At 38.3% G+C, this 19,341-nt stretch overlaps 1 protein-coding gene across 2 annotated transcripts in view; it reads right to left on the bottom strand.

Annotated features, from left to right (window-relative positions):
• Nucleotides 1-18,614, bottom strand: part of LOC122658694 (MLO-like protein 9) — a 39,573-nt gene extending 20,959 nt beyond the window's left edge. For both annotated transcript variants that reach the window (XR_006332479.1, XM_043853760.1), the window contains exons 1-11: nucleotides 18,362-18,614; nucleotides 17,727-17,784; nucleotides 17,317-17,540; nucleotides 14,343-14,459; nucleotides 8,295-8,355; nucleotides 6,995-7,083; nucleotides 1,313-1,387; nucleotides 1,149-1,237; nucleotides 1,009-1,058; nucleotides 871-911; nucleotides 608-781 (exon numbers count right to left, since the gene is read on the bottom strand). Coding sequence is in view for 1 of the 2 variants with exons in the window: in XM_043853760.1 (XP_043709695.1) it covers nucleotides 608-781; nucleotides 871-911; nucleotides 1,009-1,058; nucleotides 1,149-1,237; nucleotides 1,313-1,387; nucleotides 6,995-7,083; nucleotides 8,295-8,355; nucleotides 14,343-14,459; nucleotides 17,317-17,540; nucleotides 17,727-17,784; nucleotides 18,362-18,490 (1,107 nt within the window). In the remaining variant the exon portion in view is untranslated. The remainder of the gene's footprint in view (nucleotides 1-607; nucleotides 782-870; nucleotides 912-1,008; nucleotides 1,059-1,148; nucleotides 1,238-1,312; nucleotides 1,388-6,994; nucleotides 7,084-8,294; nucleotides 8,356-14,342; nucleotides 14,460-17,316; nucleotides 17,541-17,726; nucleotides 17,785-18,361) is intronic.
• Nucleotides 18,615-19,341: the final 727 nt, after the last annotated feature.

Raw genomic sequence — 19,341 nt, forward strand, 5'->3', positions numbered from 1 at the left:
GACTGGACTGGAGTTTTGAAAAGTTTAAGAGCTATTCCAGCACTGCCTTCGACCTGAAATTCAGCCATATCAGGCCTGCCGATTGTGAGATAATTCAGGTCTAATTTTTACAATTAGTTTCTGTTCTGTGAGTTTTTGGTTTTTGTGAAATCTGGCCATCGGTTTTATGTGGTTTCTAGATATCATGATCTATGTGTTGAGATGAGGAATTGATGTTAATTTGGTGTTGAACTGTTGTGTTCATATGAAGATATTGCTTAGTTTCTAATTTTGAAATCATGGTTGCTATTTCAGTGAAACTATTACAATTCCAAATCCAACCATTGGATGGGAGCCGTACTTTGAGAAGTTGGACTTGAGGAGACCTAGTTATACTAGTAATTTGGGGCTGATCTGAACACTGGTTCGGGGAATAACGCAGACCTTGGTCTGCTGGTTGTGCACCTCTACGACCCTGTCGTGGGTAGAATTCTGAAATTTATGATGACGTTAGATTGAATCCATCACCCCTACATCTGCTGTATAATGATTGATGGACTAGTATTACATTACTTGACCTCTATTTTAGATAGTATCATTTATAAAGACACAAAGCATTTTTTTTTACCTGAAATAGAACGAAATGGATGAGAAAAAGAACTAACTTAGGCCTGCTAAACCAAAAGTGCTTGTCACTGACTTTGACAAGAGGAATTCCCTGAACCACTGCATGTCTTTCTTGGATTTCAAGAGCCATTTGTATTATGATTGATTGAAGCTTTGTTCCAACTGCTAAGATTACCTGCAGCCATATCAATTATCATAGTTTACTTTGTAATCAAACTGAAGAATAGTGATAACAACAAATGATTCAGTGTATCAAATGCTTACAACTACAGGAATTATAGAATCCCAGAACAATGCCTGCCATCCTGAAAAAGATGAAATGAATCATTGGAGAAGATCCAATTCTATTTGAATTTGATAACTTGAAATGTTAACTTGGAATAGAGTGTAGAGGTGACTCACTTTCAACATTAAGCAGCAAAAAGAACACAACCGAAGCCCATAGCACAGGACTGCAACACATAGTGTTTGTGTGTCAGAAGAATACAACAAGAATATAAGCAAGATTGACTTGAGAAAACCGTAAAATAATAACACTTTACCTGATTCCCACAACTACCTTGAAATCATCTTCTAGAGACCTTTTAATATACTTTTGGAAGTCAAACTTACTTCCTGGAGCCAAATGAACCTACATGAATATTATAATCAGAAACTAATGATAAAATAAAAAGATGGCTTCTGAAAACGAGTTGAACAAACTTACCGTGACGAATCCATGGCGCATAGCCAAATAGTCAGCCTTACGAACAGACCTGAAAAATTGTCGGAAAAAGCAAACCTGCAAGAGATGGATATATTTCCTTTTGGTAAGAGATGGATATTTTAAGAAGCATTATCTAATGAAAATATTAACACAAAATCCCAAATACAAGAACTGTCCAAACAACATTAAAAATTCTAGAGGAAAAGAAGTGTGTTGGTTTTATAAATTCTAGAGGAAAAGAAGTGTGTTGGTGAATAAACGCATGTACATCGTACAAAAAAGGTGTAGAGTGAGATTTGGTCCTAACTGAAGCCTGAGTATAAGATTTCAAGGCTGCAGTCCAGTGATTGTGCTTGTGAGATATACGTACAGTGGTAAAGTTCGAAGTTAGTTCTGCTAGTTCAACATAAGGAGAAAGAAGTGACCAAGGTACTCTAGACGTATGTCCTGATTGCAAAATTAGACTAAGGCTAAAACTAGTAACCCAAATTTCTTTTAAATGTATCCCCTCCTTGAGAGCGTGTTTCCACCCCTGCAAGATTCCTATCAGCTCAGCTTCCTTTGGGTTAGATGAACACGAAAATCCTGCAGATGCTAAAACACTCTTGCCATCTAACAAAAAGCAATACCCCCATCCGGTTAGTCCCATTGATGGTTTAGAAAGGCCTGCGCAGCAGAGAACAGGGAAGTGCATATCGTCGTTAGACAACTGGTGTGTGAAAAGTAGAGTGCAATGTGTAGATTGGTGGTGGTCCATAGTGAGTGTATACAAATTAGAGGGAGTGAGATCTAAATAGTACATCCAGCGGTTAACATTTGATAAAACCAAGTGTGGATTAGCTGGGGCTAATCCAAGGGATACCTTGTTTCTTACAAACCATATGAAATAGCAAGTTAAAATAACAATAGAAAAAAACCAAGAAGCAGAGTTCAAATCCAGGGCTTTAGAATTGAGGAGGGAAGCACAAAGATGTGCCAAAGAGGGGCTGCTAAGGTCCTCAGTTCTCAGCCCGAGGGGCCCAGATGCCCAGATACGCTTAGTCCATTCACAAGATATAAAAAGATGCCATTGGGTTTCATCACGAGCACCACAGAGATAACATGTAGGCTCGATCGGCAACCAGTGCGCGATAGTATCCTTGACAGGTAAACCTACATGTAAGACACGCCAAAAAAACAACTTAAATTTCGGAGGAATTTTAAGCTTCCAGAAAAAACGCCACCATTTGGAAACAATCTGGTCATTATGAAAATGGGAATGCAGGTAAGAGGCAGCCTGTCGAGTGGAGAACGTCCCAGTTTTTGTCAAGGAGCATTTCCACTGATCCTCAGAGTCTGAAATGCACACTTTAGAAATTTCAGAAGCGAAGCCCATAAGAAAAAAATTGGTAAGTAAAGGTAGATGCTAGTGTGAGTTAATAACAAGATCGCTTACCTAGCAGATCGAGGTAGTCCGAAAAGTATGGGGGAGGCAGTGCATGGGTATAGTAGGTACCCACGGGTCCTCCCAGCAAAAAGTGGTGCACCCATTCCCTATTTTTTTCCAAACAATTTGTTTGAGGATTGGAAGAAGGGTAGCCAGGCTGTTCCAAATCCAAGTCCCCTTTTTCTTTAAGGTTTTGAGGTCAAAGATAGATCGATTAGGAAAATATCTCCTTCTTAGGACTTGAGCCCATAAAGAGTGTTCCTCAGTGATCAGACGCCACCCAAGCTTTAAAATTAAGGCCCTATTGTGGTTAAGGGATTTTCGTAGACCAAGACCTCCAAGGGAGGGAGGTCTGCAAATCTTGTCCCAACTAATGAGGGTGGTCCGTTTATGACTAGAGGTCCCATTCTGCCAAAAATTAAGGCAAATGGAGTCAAGTTTAGAGCAACATTTCTTAGGGAACAGAAAACATGACATTTGGAAAGACGGGATTGAAGCCAAGACAGATTGGATAAAAAATTTCCTACCACCATAAGAAAGGCAATTAGCCTTCCAGGTAGTCAGCTTATTTTGGACTCTCAGAATAATGGGGGAAAGGTCCCTAACCCTAGAGCGAGAGTGAAACAGATTTGTCCCCAAATATTTGGAAGAGGGATTCATCTCTTTCATTTTCAGAATTGTACAGATAGACCTTTTCCTGTCCGGTGCAGTGTTCCGACTAAAGTGTACCTCACTCTTGGAAAAGTTAATTTCTTGACCAGTTAGGTCAGAGAAAAAGTCCAGGGCAGCTTTAATGGAGAGGATATCTTCCTCCGTGTTGCGGCAGAAAATGAAAGTGTCATTAGCAAATAACAGGTGGGAAATCTCAGGTGCTCCCCTAGCAACTCTAATTCCCTTAAAGAGCCTTGCCTCACAGCTAGCCTATAGGATACGGGAGAGGACTTCCATAGTAAACAAAAAAAGGTAAGGACTCAAAGGGCACCCTTGTCTATGGCCCCTGGAAGGGCAAAAAAAACCAAAAGGGCTGCCATTAACTTTCATAGAGAAAGAGGTGGTTGAGATAAGAGTGTTAACTAACTTAATCCACCAGTCAGGGAAACCAATGAACTTGGCAAGGTGATCGATCAAAGTCCATTCCACCCTATCATAGGCCTTTGCCATGTCTAACTTTATAGCCACAAAACCAGCCTTAACCCTCCTTTTATGCTTTAGAAACCAGAAAATTTCTTGGGCAATCACAATATTATCACTAATTTGTGTTTCAGGAATGAAAGCCCCCTGAAATGGGGAGAGAAAACGTGGCAGAAAAGCTCTAAGTCTATTAGCCATAAGTTTTGCCCTTGTAGAGTTGTTATGAACTAAAGGAAACCCTTTTAGTTTAGTCCCACATTGCTCACAAACAAGAGTAAGGTCTAGCTTATAAGTATTAATGGGACTTATAAGGGATGTGGGTTCAAAAGGAAAGTATCCCTCCTTGGAGATGTCCGGTTTGCGTCCGGGGTGCCTTTTCACAACACGCGCGCCGAGCTGAGCCTAGCCAGGCCCGGCCTTGGCCTGGTACGGGTGTAACTCAACTTATATCTTTTATACATTGTTAGTTTTGGCTCCAAATTCAAATTACTACATATAGACACCCATACGTAAAAACACACCTGTATAGGCACTTATTTATTGTTTAAACCTGTATAGGCACCTATACGTGTGTGTATATGTACACGTACAGCCACTTCTGTATATGTACAGATATATAAAGGCACAAGGTCTACATATATAGCAGACAATCTAAAATTTCTTATGTATTGTGTAGAACATACTGAAAATGCTTATTCTCTGAAAGTGCACACTGAGAGGGATTCTGTCTCCAATACAGTCAGTACTTACTGTTCTCTGAGAGGCATACTGTAACCAATATTCTTGTTTTCTGGAAGTGTCTTTTGTAGTTAGTGTTCCTGTTCTCTATTTACCAAAGTCAGTGGTGTATTACTAAGTATAGCATTTGCGCTCCTGTGTGTTGTGTAATCACATTTAGGAGTGCACCTTATGTGATTAGGGAGTTGTTTTATCTTGGAGGTATAAACGCACAGTCAACCCGGTTTGTACAATTTGGGGTATTTAAAACCTTATGGACTATCATTCTGATACGACTCAACTCCATTGTCATCTCTTCTTGATTCAAGAAGGATGATGCAAGCCCCCAAAGGAGATTGTTGAACTCGGATCGAGAGAAGATAAAACAAGCTTTAAAGAAAGCTTGGATACAAAAATTTTCAGAAACGCGCGACCTCAAAAAAAATGAGTATATCTTGCTTAATATAAATCGGAATGACTTGAATCCAAAGCCTAATGAACAAGGACTCACGGTCCTATAACTTTGATGAAAAATGTATTCATAGTAACACAATGTATGGTGCTCGAAATGTCTCATGAAGTTGGTGCACGAACAAGAACATAATTATGAAAATAAAAAGAATTGGATATGGATAGATATGGTTTTGAAATGCAACTCTTCTAGGACAATTGCAGCTCCAACGAGGTCTTGCAACCCTTCTAGGATTCAAGTGAAGAACAAAATTCCTACTCTTCTAGGAAGGAGAGAAAATCATTCAAAGTTTCTGGGGTGAACACTACTAGGTTCAAGAGAAATGCTTGGAGCAACCTTCAACAAAATATCATTTCGTAGCTATCATTACAATGAGAATAGGTTGTCCTTTAATAGGAAAACAAAGGAATCCCTCAATGGTAATGCGACATCTAAACCCTTGATTTTTCTATGGCTGAGATTGACATAGTTGTCAAGGCGTCGCCTAGGCATCCAAGCGCCTTGGTCGACTTGGGTGCCTTGGTCGCCTTGTTGGTGTCGCCTTGCTTTTGGTCCCTCTCCAACGCCTTGGGTCGCCAAGGCTCCGTGAAAACTATGGAGATTGATTACAAACATAATTATTAAAAAAAAAAAAAAAAAAAAAAAAACTACTAAAAAATAGTCAATTCAAATATTCTTCTTGCCTTAAAGCATGTTTCAAGAGAGACTTTGTAGCCTTCAAGAGAGATTTTGTAATCTTCAAGAGATAATGTAGCCTTCAAGAAGGACTTTGGAAGTGTAGTTGAAGTTGTGTAGACCAAGAGAATCTTTGAAGGATGAGCTGCCACATCATCTTGCACTCAAGAATTGAAGAACCACTCTAAGGAGATGAAGAGTCTCCCACTCAAACGAGGCCAACTAGGAGGGGGTCCTTAGTCAAGGGTTAGGTTCACATGTAGGCTCGCTAGGGGTTTGGGCTAGGTCCAAGGGAGGCCGTCTAGGGGGTTGGGCTAGGTCCAAGGTGTGACTTAGTCTAAGAAGTGGATTGGAACTTGGGTAGGTGTATTGGACTGCGCATGTTTGGTAAAAAATGCATAACTCCTTCAATACAACTCGGACTGAGGTGATTCCAAAGTCATTTGATAGAGGACTTGAAGGAATACAACTTTCATGCTTTGTTTTCTCAAGATATCACTTTATATAACCCGAACATGCCCTTGAAGTTGACACTTCTGAACAGGCATAATTCTGGATTATATTTTGGACAGATTTGGACTTGGGTTGGGCTTGAGTCTTTTGAGCTTGGATCCGGGCTGATCCTCTAAGAGCATGGCTATGGTCCATTTAAGAAGACAGCTGATCAGGGTCGGCCACACATGCCTGCATCAAAGGATTACTTTGGTGCTGTGAGTTTCTACATCAACCAGCACAAGGACTTCTTGGTGAAATACTTTTCAGATAAGTCTTATACACTGCCCATTGGGCTGTTACATTATATACCAACAAAGTGAGACAATGGTGGTCTTAATTGAGACTTTGTTGTGGGCCTTGTGGCTGGCTAATAGACAGAGGGAGAGAGTTCCCATTCACAATATGAATTGGACATTGAGAAAGCAGATGAAACCTTGAATATTTGCTTCCAATCTCAGAAAAAACATTAGATTGGTTGAAGCTTCTCCCTCTTAGACTCTCAAATTGAGATACAGGGAGCTCTATTGGATCAGTTGGCTCTAGTGCCAAATTAGTTTGGATGGATACTAATTATGGCTTGTTAGAAATACAAAGAAGAAAAAAAATATAAAGAACAGAATGAAAATAAAGCAAGGACCTAATGGCACATTGTTACATCCTTCCAAGTAGTTTACTTATTACTTTGCTTTATTTGAATAAATTCCAGTAATTAGTAAAAGCAGGAAAACTACAAGGATATTGAGAAGGTAAATGACATATTTCTTACAAAGTAAAAGAAGAACGGAGTCTTCAGCCAGAAGCTGGTATGAGCTTTCACGAAAGATGTCTCATGAGTAAGCCTGAATCTTGATGGATCTGCATAATCAGGATATACATAGTTCAGCTTTAAAGAAGTTGCCGGGGAAAAAGAAAAAAGAAAAACCAACAACAACAACATGATGGTGAAAGAAAATGGCCTCCTACTCCAAGAAACTGAACCAAAAACCTCAAATTCAAGGAATAGGAATTAAAAGTAACAAAGGAGTTAAGCTGGCAAAGAGTAGCCAAAGCCCAAATATTGAAGTTCCTCTTCCACGATGTACTATAGTCCGCCATAGTCCGCAGATTTGGCATTACAATGATGTCATGCCTAAGGGCTCCTCCAGGTTGTACTCATGCAAATTTACTACTCGAGCATAGTGTCTGTTCCAGGAGTCTCACTTACACTCCATATAGTCTTATATGGTGTGGCCATGAAGCACCCCAAAAAGATAATCTCTAGACAACCATATTTCATTATCTCTGGTAATTTAAATTGAATCTAGAAAGAAATGTTTGCAAGGTTGGCTAAACACGAGATCAAGTTACAGATCTCTATCCAGAACCCCAGCATTTTGGAATTTATTTTCTCCAGAAAGATTTATTAGTAGTTATATTTGAGTTTTAGAAGTTTGTTCAAAAGTAGAATTTGTCAAGTTTTCTTATAGTTAAGTCAGGGTACAAAATTCTTCATTTTTGAGTGTCTTATGCCATTGTTGCAAACCACCACTATTTGTTAATAACTATGGTCTGGACTTTGCAATAAATATTAGTTTTGGTAATAAATGTAATAATCTCAATCAATCAATAGCTTTCTTATGGGATCTTAATCTATGTATCTTACGTGGAGTTGACTTCATTGAGAGAGATTTAACATCTCTAACAATCTTAATGCCTTTATTTTCATGTTAGCAGAGTTTCAGATAAGTTTCTAAATTCTTGACTCTATTTCTGATTCTTGAGGTTGAAATATAGATATCTATTTCAAGTTCCAGTTTTCCCCCTGAGAATTCCGTTCAATAGTAATCAGTTTCTCAACCAACTCTATAAATTTATAACCATCTAACTCTCTATCAGGGATTTCCCAAATAACTACCTAGCTCTCTATCAGAGATTTCCCTATATAATCCAAAAAACAGAAGCCCTTAATCTTAGATTAAAATTCCCTCACCCAAACCTGTTTCTATTTGTCAAACCCCATTTCTATGTTCTAATTGTGACTCTCAGTTTGTCCCACACAAAAAAGTTGACTGGCATTGAAAAAGTACCATTGGAAAATTCATAGTCAAGCGATGAAGTTCCCCTTTCCCATTCTTTCCATCCACGAATCTGCATCAAACAGTTATTGTTAGCAAGCATTATGTATATTGTATTCAAGATAGGATCTGTCAGCACTGCAGGCTTGGAAACAGCATATGCCCAAGAGACCAGGTCTCTAATACCATTATCAGTAGGTCAACTGATGCTGTATCAGACTCTGCTTAAATTTCAATTCAATTTTGAGTTTGGACCAACCTTGGGCCTAAATACAGCCTGGTTTCTTAGCATAAATTAGCAGACAGCAGTTGAGGTGAAAAAAGCTGGCCTGGACTGGCAACAGCCAGGTCCAGATATGATTTTTACAATCCCATCAGGGCATACGAAGCTGCTGGGACTAATCATTTCAAATGGATCGATCTATTACATCTTCTAGGTCTAAAATCAATAGCATCAGAACTTTCTGGAGTCTGGACAGGTTACCAAATTTTCTTGACTATCCAGAAGAATGGGGATAGATTGTACATTAAAAAAAAAGTGTCCCAGTGCACGAGGCTCCTAATACTGCAGGGTCTGGGAGGGAAAAAGTACGCAGTCTTACCCCCCTGCTTCGCAGGAGAGTCTGTTTCCAAGTTTTGAACCCACAACCAATAGGTGGCAATAGCGTAACTTAACTGTTGCGCCAAAGCTTGCAACCAATAGAGATAGATTGTACACTATGGTCAAATAATCAGATTAACATTTCAAAATGTGAGACAGAAACAGAAGTGTACTAAACAGTACCTGCTTTGATCAAGAGAAGAGGAAGAACGAGAGGTAAGAAGAAAGACGAGTAGAAAAGAAAGAAGAAAAAAGAAGCTGGTCGGTTAGTGTGTTTTTTTACTAATTGACTGCTTAAGCCTATATTAATTAATTACAAGAAAGCCCATGGACTATGAGTAATTACTCATATGCCCCTGAAATATAAATAAAATTACAAAATACCCGCATGCAGTAATAGAAAACAGTAAAACCAACAAATAGCTTTAACACTCCCCCTCAAGTTGGAAAATAAATCTCCCATGCCCATATTGGAACAACCTTGAAGAAACACAATCCGAAACAAAGCCTTGGTTAACAAGCCACCAAGTTGATTAGTAGGATTGACAAATGGAGGGGAGATCAACTCCCGCATCACAGCATCTCTCACAAAATGATAGTCAACTTCAATATGCTTGGTCCATTCATGAAAGACAGGATTACTAGCAATGTAGATAGTTGCCTGATTATCACAATACATATTAACAAACTTCTTGACTAGAAAGTGACTTTAACCACATTAATTCAGCTAGAGTACGTGCCACGGCTCTATACTCAACTTCAACACTAGACCTAGCCACTGTTTTGTTTCTTACTCCTCCAAATAACAAGATTACCATCACTAAACGTACAATAACCAATGGTCGACCAACTATTGCATTTAGCACCTGCCCAGTCAGCATCAGAATAACCAACAAAAGCAATATGGTTATAAGGTGTATAAATGAGACCCTTTCCTAGAGCACCCTTAAGTTATCTCAAAATATGACATGCTCCCCCCAGTAAGACTGCTTGGGTTTTTCCACGAACTAGCTTATAACACCAACTGCAAATGATAGGCCAGGCCTAATCACTGTAAGGTAGATGAGTTCACCAACCAATCTTCTATATTGATGCTTGTCTGCAAATTCTTTATCATCACAAACCCCAAGTTTCTGATGAGGATCCATAGGGGGGTATCAACAAGTTTAGAACCTAACATGCTAGTCTCAGACAGAATATCAAACACATACTTAATTTGAGACAGACTAATACCCTTCTTTCTCCCAACAACCTTAATTCCCAAAAAATATCTGAAAGCACCCAAGTCCTTCATCTAAAAGTGTTGCCATAAGTAGGTCTTGACACCATCAATACCAGATATTATCAACATAAACAACAAACAAAATCACTTTGGAACCCTAACGACAAACAAACACAGTCATCAGAGTAGTACTGTGTCAACCCATAAACCAATAACAACTTTGCTAATTTATCAAACCAAGCTCTTGGTGGCTGCCCATAAGTGCTTTACAAAGCTTATATGCTTTTTGTGCATTCTCCCCCTAAGCAACATACCCAAAAGGTTGCTTCATATAGATTTCTTTAAGAAAATCACTATTCAAAAATGCATTCTTTATGTCAAGCAAAAATAATAGCCAATCAATATTAATAGCTAGAGAAATAAGAACATGAATAGAGTTCAAACGGCCCACAAGAGAAAATGTCTCAAAGTAATCAATCCTATATGTGTCTAAGTATATCCCTTAGCAACAAAGTGAGCTTTAAGCTCGTTTGTCATCGATCGGGGCTACTACCAAGTCCGATCTTATATGTTCATTCAGAAATCTAACTTTTTTTTTTTTTTTTTTTTTTTTTTTTTGTAAATGATTAATGTATTCAATGATAGTCCAAGAATTCTTTCCCCCAAAAAATCGAAGGAAAGAATAATAAAGAAGAAAGATGAAAAAAACTCCACTACAAAAACAACGGCCTATCCCTACGGCTGAATCAAGCTATAAAAGAAATCTAAAGAGGATAAAAAAGGATGGAGAGAACTCATAACTGCTAGGCACCAGGGCCACCTTCGAGAAGATAAAAATACTAATTCACTCCTTGATTAACAGAAGGAACAATAGGATTCCCCAAGGCGCTGAGTATACTTAAGAGCATTATCAGAATGAAAAATTTTAAAGCAAACACAATGAGTTTTTATTTCATTATAAAAATTATTTGAAAAATAGACAAGTCAGAGCGATAAAAAACAAAAACAACCTAGTTATCAAGAATAGTCGTCCACAAAGGTAACAAAATAAGAACAATCAGACCTACTCTCAAAGAGGTGCAATGATGCTTGCTAAAGAGAACAAGGACCGACTCTTAGAGACAGTACAAGAAGGAAAGAATGTGCGACGATGCTTGCTAAATTCACAAGCCTCACACTCAATGTGCGAAATAGATTTGCAACTGGGAACCATTTGTGAAGCTTGGAAATGACAAGTGTCTCAAACAATAATACTAGTGAATAAGAGAAGCACTACTAAAAGTAGTAGAAGCAGCTTTAGAGAAGGAGACACCATCAAGGTAGTATAAACCATCCTTCTCACACCCTCCAGGCCAGCGTCTTCCTTGTCTAGAGATCCTGAAAGACACAATAAGGACAGAAAGTAACAGCACAATTTTATGCCTAGGTAAGTTGGCTAACAAAAGTAAATTTAAAGGTAACCGAGGTACATGAAGTACATATGATAAAGATAAGGAGGAAGAAGGAGAAACTACAACATTACCAAAATCTTGGGTAAAAGAGCCATCAGCAAGGATAATTTGAAATTAAGAACACATTCAATTTATCAACCATATGAGAGGAAACACCTAAAATCAATAACCTAAGGGACAGGGGAATGAAGAACGAGAAGGACAACAATACTTGTATGAGCTAATGTAGTAATGGATGAAGCGGTGGATGACTGAGTCTCAAGCTGTTGAACTCGTTTCAATAATTAGCGATAACCATCATGAGACACAGTAACCGATCGATCAGATCCAGATGAAGCAAGACTAATGTCTTTGGATGACATCAAGTCAGAATTTCCATCAATCACTGATGTATTGGCATATTGCATCACTTATTGAGGTTTACTATACTTCTCCCAACACATATCAACTGTCTGATTATTCTTACCATAGTACGTACACTGTCAGAAAACCTGAGTAAGTTCGCCTCCACAACCACAAAGTCCACGTCCTCGACCTTCCCCTGAACCACGACCTCTTCCAGTGAATCCAGAACCACGACCACGATCACCATTGTTAGCCACCAAAGCAACACGCTCCTTTAAAGAAGGAGGTGTTCCATAGTTATCACAATGTCTAGGTAACCCAAGGCATTAGAGTGAATCTGGACGCAATGTGATGCAAACAAGGCGCTTGGACGCCTATGTGAAGCCTTGACAACTATGGGTGATTCAAATTTAGTGACGGAGGCAGATACATTGATAAAATATGCTGGACACGGCCAGAATGCTTCAGTCATAGAAGGAAGTTTTTCACCAGCAAGGAACAAACTTTCGACAAGCTGTAAATCATAATTCAAACCAGAAAAATTTTTGGCCACTTAAACTCAGCACGTTGAGTTTTCAACAAGTCCAAATCAGTAGTATGAGGTTGGTAGATATTCAAATCCTCCCATATACCTTTAAGTGCACTATAGTATTCTCCATTTCTCCCAACAGACTTGTCACCTTGCTTGAAATTAAATATCTTCTCATAGAGATGATGTACTCGCAACATATTTTTATCTTAAGAAAAACTCCCTTTAAATCATCCAAAACTCCTTTGGTTGTTGTATGGAACATAACATTCGCACTAATAGACAAATTCATACTGTTACATTTATATTAAAAAACAAAAAGAGAGCGTACCCAATGCACGAGGTTCCCGTCACTGTGGAGGTCTGGGTAGGGTCATAATGGTCTTACCCCTGCTTCCATAGAAAGTCTGTTTCCAGATTCAAAACCATGACCAATTGGTCACAATGGAGCAACCTTTACCGTTGTACCAAAGCCCACCCTCTCCATACTGTTACATAACCAGACTAATAATGTATCATTTTCAGGCATCCAATCATCAATCTTTGAATCAGCAGAAGGAGGTGTTGACATTAAATACTTCAATTTGCTTTTGGCATTAATATAAACTCCCACAGCTTGTGCCCATAATGAATTATTAGATACACCATTTAGCTTGGCAGCAGTAATTTGGACATTAACAGAATCCAGAAAGGGTTTAAAGTCGCCCATTATAGCAGAGCAAAGGTAGGTTCAGCACCAAAAACAGATCACAAAAAGGTCAAATCACAAAGCAGACAAAAAAATGGCAGACAGATCACAATCGTAGATTATAAACAAATAAATAAACATAACTGGATCTCTGACCATAAACGACAACAATATTGAAAATCCACTTAGGATCACACAAGCCAAAATCAGAAGCTACAGATTAGAAGAAAACCAAACCGTGGGAAGCAAAAAAAAACCTCCAAAATCGCAGAGAAGTAAGGCTGTGAAATTGCAAGGGGTAAATTTGTCTAATTGCCCTAAAATTTTGGTCGAGTATCTTACTCTATGAGGAGAATACGTCCGCAAAATTTCACGGAGTTCTGACAAGTGGAAGTGGACTTCTTGACATATCCTTTCTTGAACAAGGATTTTTAAAGAACTGCAGCAAACTAGGTATGATAATCCTGAAATTAAGATCAAACCACTAGAGACAATAGCGCAAGTCTACAAAGTTTGGACTGATTCCAACAGAGGAAGATGACCCATTCAAGAATTAAACTTCCACAATGATTCACGAAATCGGACCAAAATAGCAGAAAACTGATAAGAATAAGATCATATCACAGAGGTTTGATTGAAGACTAATAACGATGCTCACATGAAATCCCTCATTTTTGTATTCATCGAACAAGGGAACACGATTTTCTTTAAGGACACTCAAACCAGAATGAAAAACAGCAGATAACCGGTCAATGGTGCTCTGATACCATGTGACAGAAATAGAATGCACTAACCATTACTTGCGTAGATCAAGAGAAGAAGAGGAAGAAAGAGGAGAAAAAATGGATGAAAACAGAAGCTGGTCGATTAGGGTGTTATTTTCCATTATTTTCCTAATCGTCTGCTCAAGGCTATATTTATAACATGATAATTATAACTAATTACAATAAATCCCCTGGTTTATCAGTAATTACTCCTATGCCCCTGAAATATAAAAAATTACAAAATACCCCATGCAGTAATAGAAAACAGTTGAAACAGCAATTAACTTTAACAATATGTGATTACCTGGAACTGGAAGGAACACATCAAAAGGTGAACCCTAACAGGAAGAACACATAAAAAGGAGAACCCTAACCACTTGCACTCCATGTGCTTGTTTATTATTCTCATGTGCTAAGTATTAGAAAATGAGAATAAAACTACTTTCATATTTCTACCCACCTTCAATCTTCCAAGCATCATTGTTATTGCACTGTATATTACATGAAAGACCGCTAAGAAGAATATGAAGATGTGCAATTGATGTAATCCGTTGACAGAGATAAGCGGCTCATAACCCTGTCGATAGGGACCAAGTTAGATATAGTATGAAAAAGATGCAATTACATGACAGAAATCACATTTATTCATTAATAATTATAAGGCAAAGGGTTCTTTGAGCAAGCAGCATAGAGGAGCGCACCAGTGAAGAGCGACAAAATGGTTTCATACATAGTGGGCAGAGAGGTCAATTCATGTGAGGAGGAGAGAGAGGGTGCTAATGTACCCTCTGCCATCCGCTCAAAGAAAATTTTCCATAATCATAATAAAATGTGAAGCATTTAAAGCACAAAAAAATATTCATTTACAACACAAGTAGAATATTGACAAAAGGCAATCTATAACCATCATCTTCAAAACTGATGACCAAAAAAAAGTGATTAATCAAATAGAAGAATATGAACACTCTCTCCCAGTGGTCGAGTTTACCGCTGGTGAAACAACAGTAGGAGAACTTGCAAAGGAATTGAGTCATAGTTGTCATGCTTGAGTCATGCTTGAGTTTCTTAATAATGGCCTGCTACAATTAGCTAACAACTTTGCTAAGAGAATTCTATTTTAAATGAGGCTGAAGTGTTAGAGCTATGAATGCGAGGAGAGTCACTGAGTCAGAACTCCAGTGGTTGAACTGTGTTATGAACTAAATCAATCAAGAACACCAAGAAAGCAAAATCAATGGCCTTTGTTCACCCTTTGCCTCGTTGAGTACATCTTTTATTCCTCTCTTTTATTGTGATTATTTTGGTGTTCTTGCTTAAATTTGATAGTGCACAGCTGTTAACTGCTGATCATGCTCTAAGTTATATATATATGTAAAGAAACATCGCATCGATGGTATGTTTTACTCACAATTGTTGTCCAAAGAGAATATAGCTTCAAAACTATTGCCTTGATTCAGGTGCAGATATGAACTGTAAAATGAAGGATTAGTTCCTTCTAAATCTCTTGAGAAAACTACTCAAAAGATGACTACGGCCATTGGTTCAAAGATGCAAATAAATTATAAATAAATAAATATATATATATATTGAAAGTAAATAAATATTGGGAAAAAGAACCCTGAAAGGCAGCGTGGCCCCTGCACCCAGACACAGAGGAGCACAAAATGACCACCCTGCCCCTCATGGAAGGCGGAAATCCCGCCGCTGTTGATGCTTCCACGCACACTCCCATTGCGCAGGGACCACACTGCCTTTCAAGGTTCCCTCTACCATATATTGATCATAATTGAAAATCTATTTACATTAACAATTGTTCTTGAGTCAATTTTGATAACATTCACAGTCAGATCTATTGAACTTCATGATTGGAGAGGACAGCATGAAATAAGGGATGTCTTCTTGTTGAGGATTTATAAATTTAAAGATATTCAACCCCCCCCCTTTGGTTCTGATAGAATAGTGGGTCATTAATTAGTGTTGATAGTTGGAATTTTGTCCAACCATTTCAATCAAGTGTTCAATGATTTTCTAATATTAAAAATCATTATAAGAGAACCCCATTTTAATCTGGTGTAGATTAATTATGTAATTCTACATTTCTGCACTCCATCAAAGGATCCCATGAGTGGCCAACCTGACTGTGGTCATGATTTGTGTTCCATTTGAACTACATGAAAGACTATCATTGATTATCCAATAGAAGTAACTGTTGTTTGAAAAACCATTTTACTCTAGTGTAGAATGATTATCTAATTGTAGAAACCATTGAAGGGTCACATGCACTGGCCAAACTGACTATAGAAGCATGATTGATTTTCCATTTGAACTCAAGGAAAAAAGTATTATCATCATCAACAACAACATAGTTGATCTGTGGTTATAATCAATGGATCATAATGAGAAAATTTATGGAATCGTTACTGCAGCTGGGACTCTGGGTTTGATGAAATACAGGTAGACAAGTGGTTGAAGTGGGAGAATTCTTCAGCACTCCCATGGCCTCATCATATGCTTAAAATTTCTGAGCATGTGGTGCATGGACACTAAAAGTTTTTGTGCTTATTTTAGTCAGTTGATTACATCCATAGAGCTGAAAATTTCTATGACCTGAAGCAATACTCACACTTTAATATGTTATTGGTTATTCTGTCTCGTACTGCTTCAGTTCTTCCAAATTCATGTAAAAGTTGGTAATTCTACTTTCTAATAGAGTCGTGAGTTCTGCAGCTCCCAAACTCTAAACCTTTTAAGGGCTAATGCGTGCCTCAACAAGAAAACCAAAACTCAACTGGAAACACAAGAAGAAGAAAGTAACGACCAATGTCCTTCAAGAGCACTGAAAACCTTAAGCAATGCAACCATTCTTTTGAAGACAAATTGTTAAGCCATTCCTAAGCTTGGGTAACCTGTGTAGTCCTCAGTTCGTTCCTCGTCAAGTGGTAAAAATATATTCCACTACCTAAAAGGACAAACCTGAACTGGTAACTGGTCTTTTTGGAGTTTTGGAGCATGTACTTCCCAAGCACCCTGATATTCTAGGAACTAGCGCATCCAGATTAAGCATTTTCTCAGAACAAAAACTGGAAAATTTTCTTCAAAACTACATGACAGGTTTCTTGCATTTATATCTTACAATTCTATAGATGCTAATTAAGCGAATAGGTGGGAAGAGAGTTGGGTAGTGGAATTCCAAAATTCATTGTATTGTTGAAAATGTAATCAAAAGCATGAACAGATTATCCATTCAAGAATGAAATTCAGCCACATTATGAAATTCTGGAACAAACTTTAGCTCTATCCATGTTCCAGAACCTTGATTTTTCATCTTATAAATAGGAATGTGGATAGCATGTGTCATCTCGATACCACTCTGATATCAAACAAGCAACACAAATTCTGTATCCAAAAAAATATGCCATCCAAGTTGCACTTACTGGTTTGCATTTGACAGGTCCACCGCCACCAGCTAAGAATCTGTGTTCATTCCATAAAAGCCTCCGATGAGGTTCCCCCTTCTCTTGTGTACCCTCGTGCTTGTGCTTTGTCGTATTGGGGCAAGGCAACATTGTATCTGCAAACTTTAAGGGAATGCATATTCTGGCAATGTAGCTCTGGCCGAATGTTAAAAGCAAAGAAATGAAACCGAGAACCATCAGCTCTGCAAAAATTAAGGGGAAAAGGAGGGAAAACTACTTGGTTACTGCTGTATGGTTCTAAAAAACCTCAACAATTGAAGAGAAACAGGACAAATTGAAATATTTCTTCCTTTCCTCATTTTTTTCGTTCTTTTAAATTTTACCCCAAGACATATATTATTGTGAAGAAGCACAAATTGCGCTTTTACCAGCTTTAACTTTCTCAAGAGCTTCATACAGAGCCATCTTGTGTCTTTTTGTAAACCACTGAAATCAAAAGACCATTAATAACCAGTAAGTAGGGGCAGAGGACCCAAGTGAACATCATTTGAAGTTTATACACGTTATTGGAGATGTTGTCAAGTAAAATCCCATGAAATGTTGATAAAGCTGAAAGAGAGGGATTGAGGAGGGGGGGAGGAGGAAGGAGTAATATGCACTTCAAAGGTTTGAAGATTAATGGAAATTATTTTTCAACGAAATTTAATACCCAAATTAATCTTCCCCTTTTTAGCCCTCCAAACCAGGGGGCCATAAAATGGAGAAAAGACAAAACAACAAGAAATGCGTTTTGTTTTCCTGCTTATCTCGTGGTGCATACTGTGTTCTAGCTGAATTAAGACAGAACAGTAAAAATGTAAAACCAATTATCTCTTTCATGGAAACCCAAGTAATGAATAAGAAGAAGGAAAGACAGAAACGAAGAAAGAAATCAAACAAAAGAAAATAAAAACCCAATGTTTTCCTCATAATAGATCCAATTCATGATCCAAAAACAAGGGGAGTTAAAATAAAAACAGAGAAGAGCCATATAATGTCAATTAAACGTTTAAGAAATGCTCACCTCTCCAACCCTGTGAAGAACCTTTTCTAGAAGTATAGAGATAATAACGATAACGGCACAAACAATGGAAACGGCCCAAGTGGGTGTCTGATCGAGCTCTCTTGCGTGAGTATCTTCCCCTCCTGCCATGATTAGAACCAGAACAAGTTTTCGCAAGGAAAGGAGATAGAAAGAGAACACCTATCTCTGCAACGAAATTTTTTACGTGGGCTTCTTCAGCAATGTCGAGAATAACGTGCATTTATTGACGGTTTTCGATTCGAGAGAGAAGAAAACATAAAACACGGTTTCATGATTTCATCTCTCTCATGGCCTTCAGTGCCAAAAACTTGAAAAGAAAAACCCCAATGCGTTTCTCGGAAGATTGATTCTGGATATCGGCGGTTTTGAAGATTTTCGATCTCCTCCGTAAGACCGTAACGGTAGACAGTAGCTAGTCTTGGGCCCTGTGAGGTAGTAATTTGGTTTACGCGGTAGTGGTGGAGGAATAAGTGCTAAATCTGCCATTACAAAGCCAACCTGGGTAACAGGAGGAGTGTTAGTAGGCATTTTGTTTGGCAGGCTGTGGTCTAAAAGCCTCCCTACTGTCCAAAATCTACGCAGATCAACGATCAGTTGGTCGTTCCATCAAACCCACAAAACAATAGGGAAAATTACATCTCCTCCCCTGTACTTTGACCTAATTATACGTTTTTCTTCTTGGTTTTCCCACCTTACATACCCCTCCCCTCTACTTTTAAGAAAATTACTATTACACTCCTGTCGTTAGCGTCCGTCTGTTAAGTTAAGTGCTGATGTGACATAGTAAAATTTTTCATAATTCCCAAACTAACCCTGGATCCTTGTGAGATGACCCATTTACCCTTTTGATTTAATCCCCAAATTAACCTGGATTCATATTAATAGACCCTTTTACCTTCTTTTTCTTTTTTTTCTTCTTCTACTTCTTCTTCTTCTTCTTCTTCCTCCTCCTCCAGCCC

This window comes from Telopea speciosissima, chromosome 4 (genome assembly GCF_018873765.1).
Source record: "Telopea speciosissima isolate NSW1024214 ecotype Mountain lineage chromosome 4, Tspe_v1, whole genome shotgun sequence".
Lineage (NCBI taxonomy): Eukaryota > Viridiplantae > Streptophyta > Magnoliopsida > Proteales > Proteaceae > Telopea > Telopea speciosissima.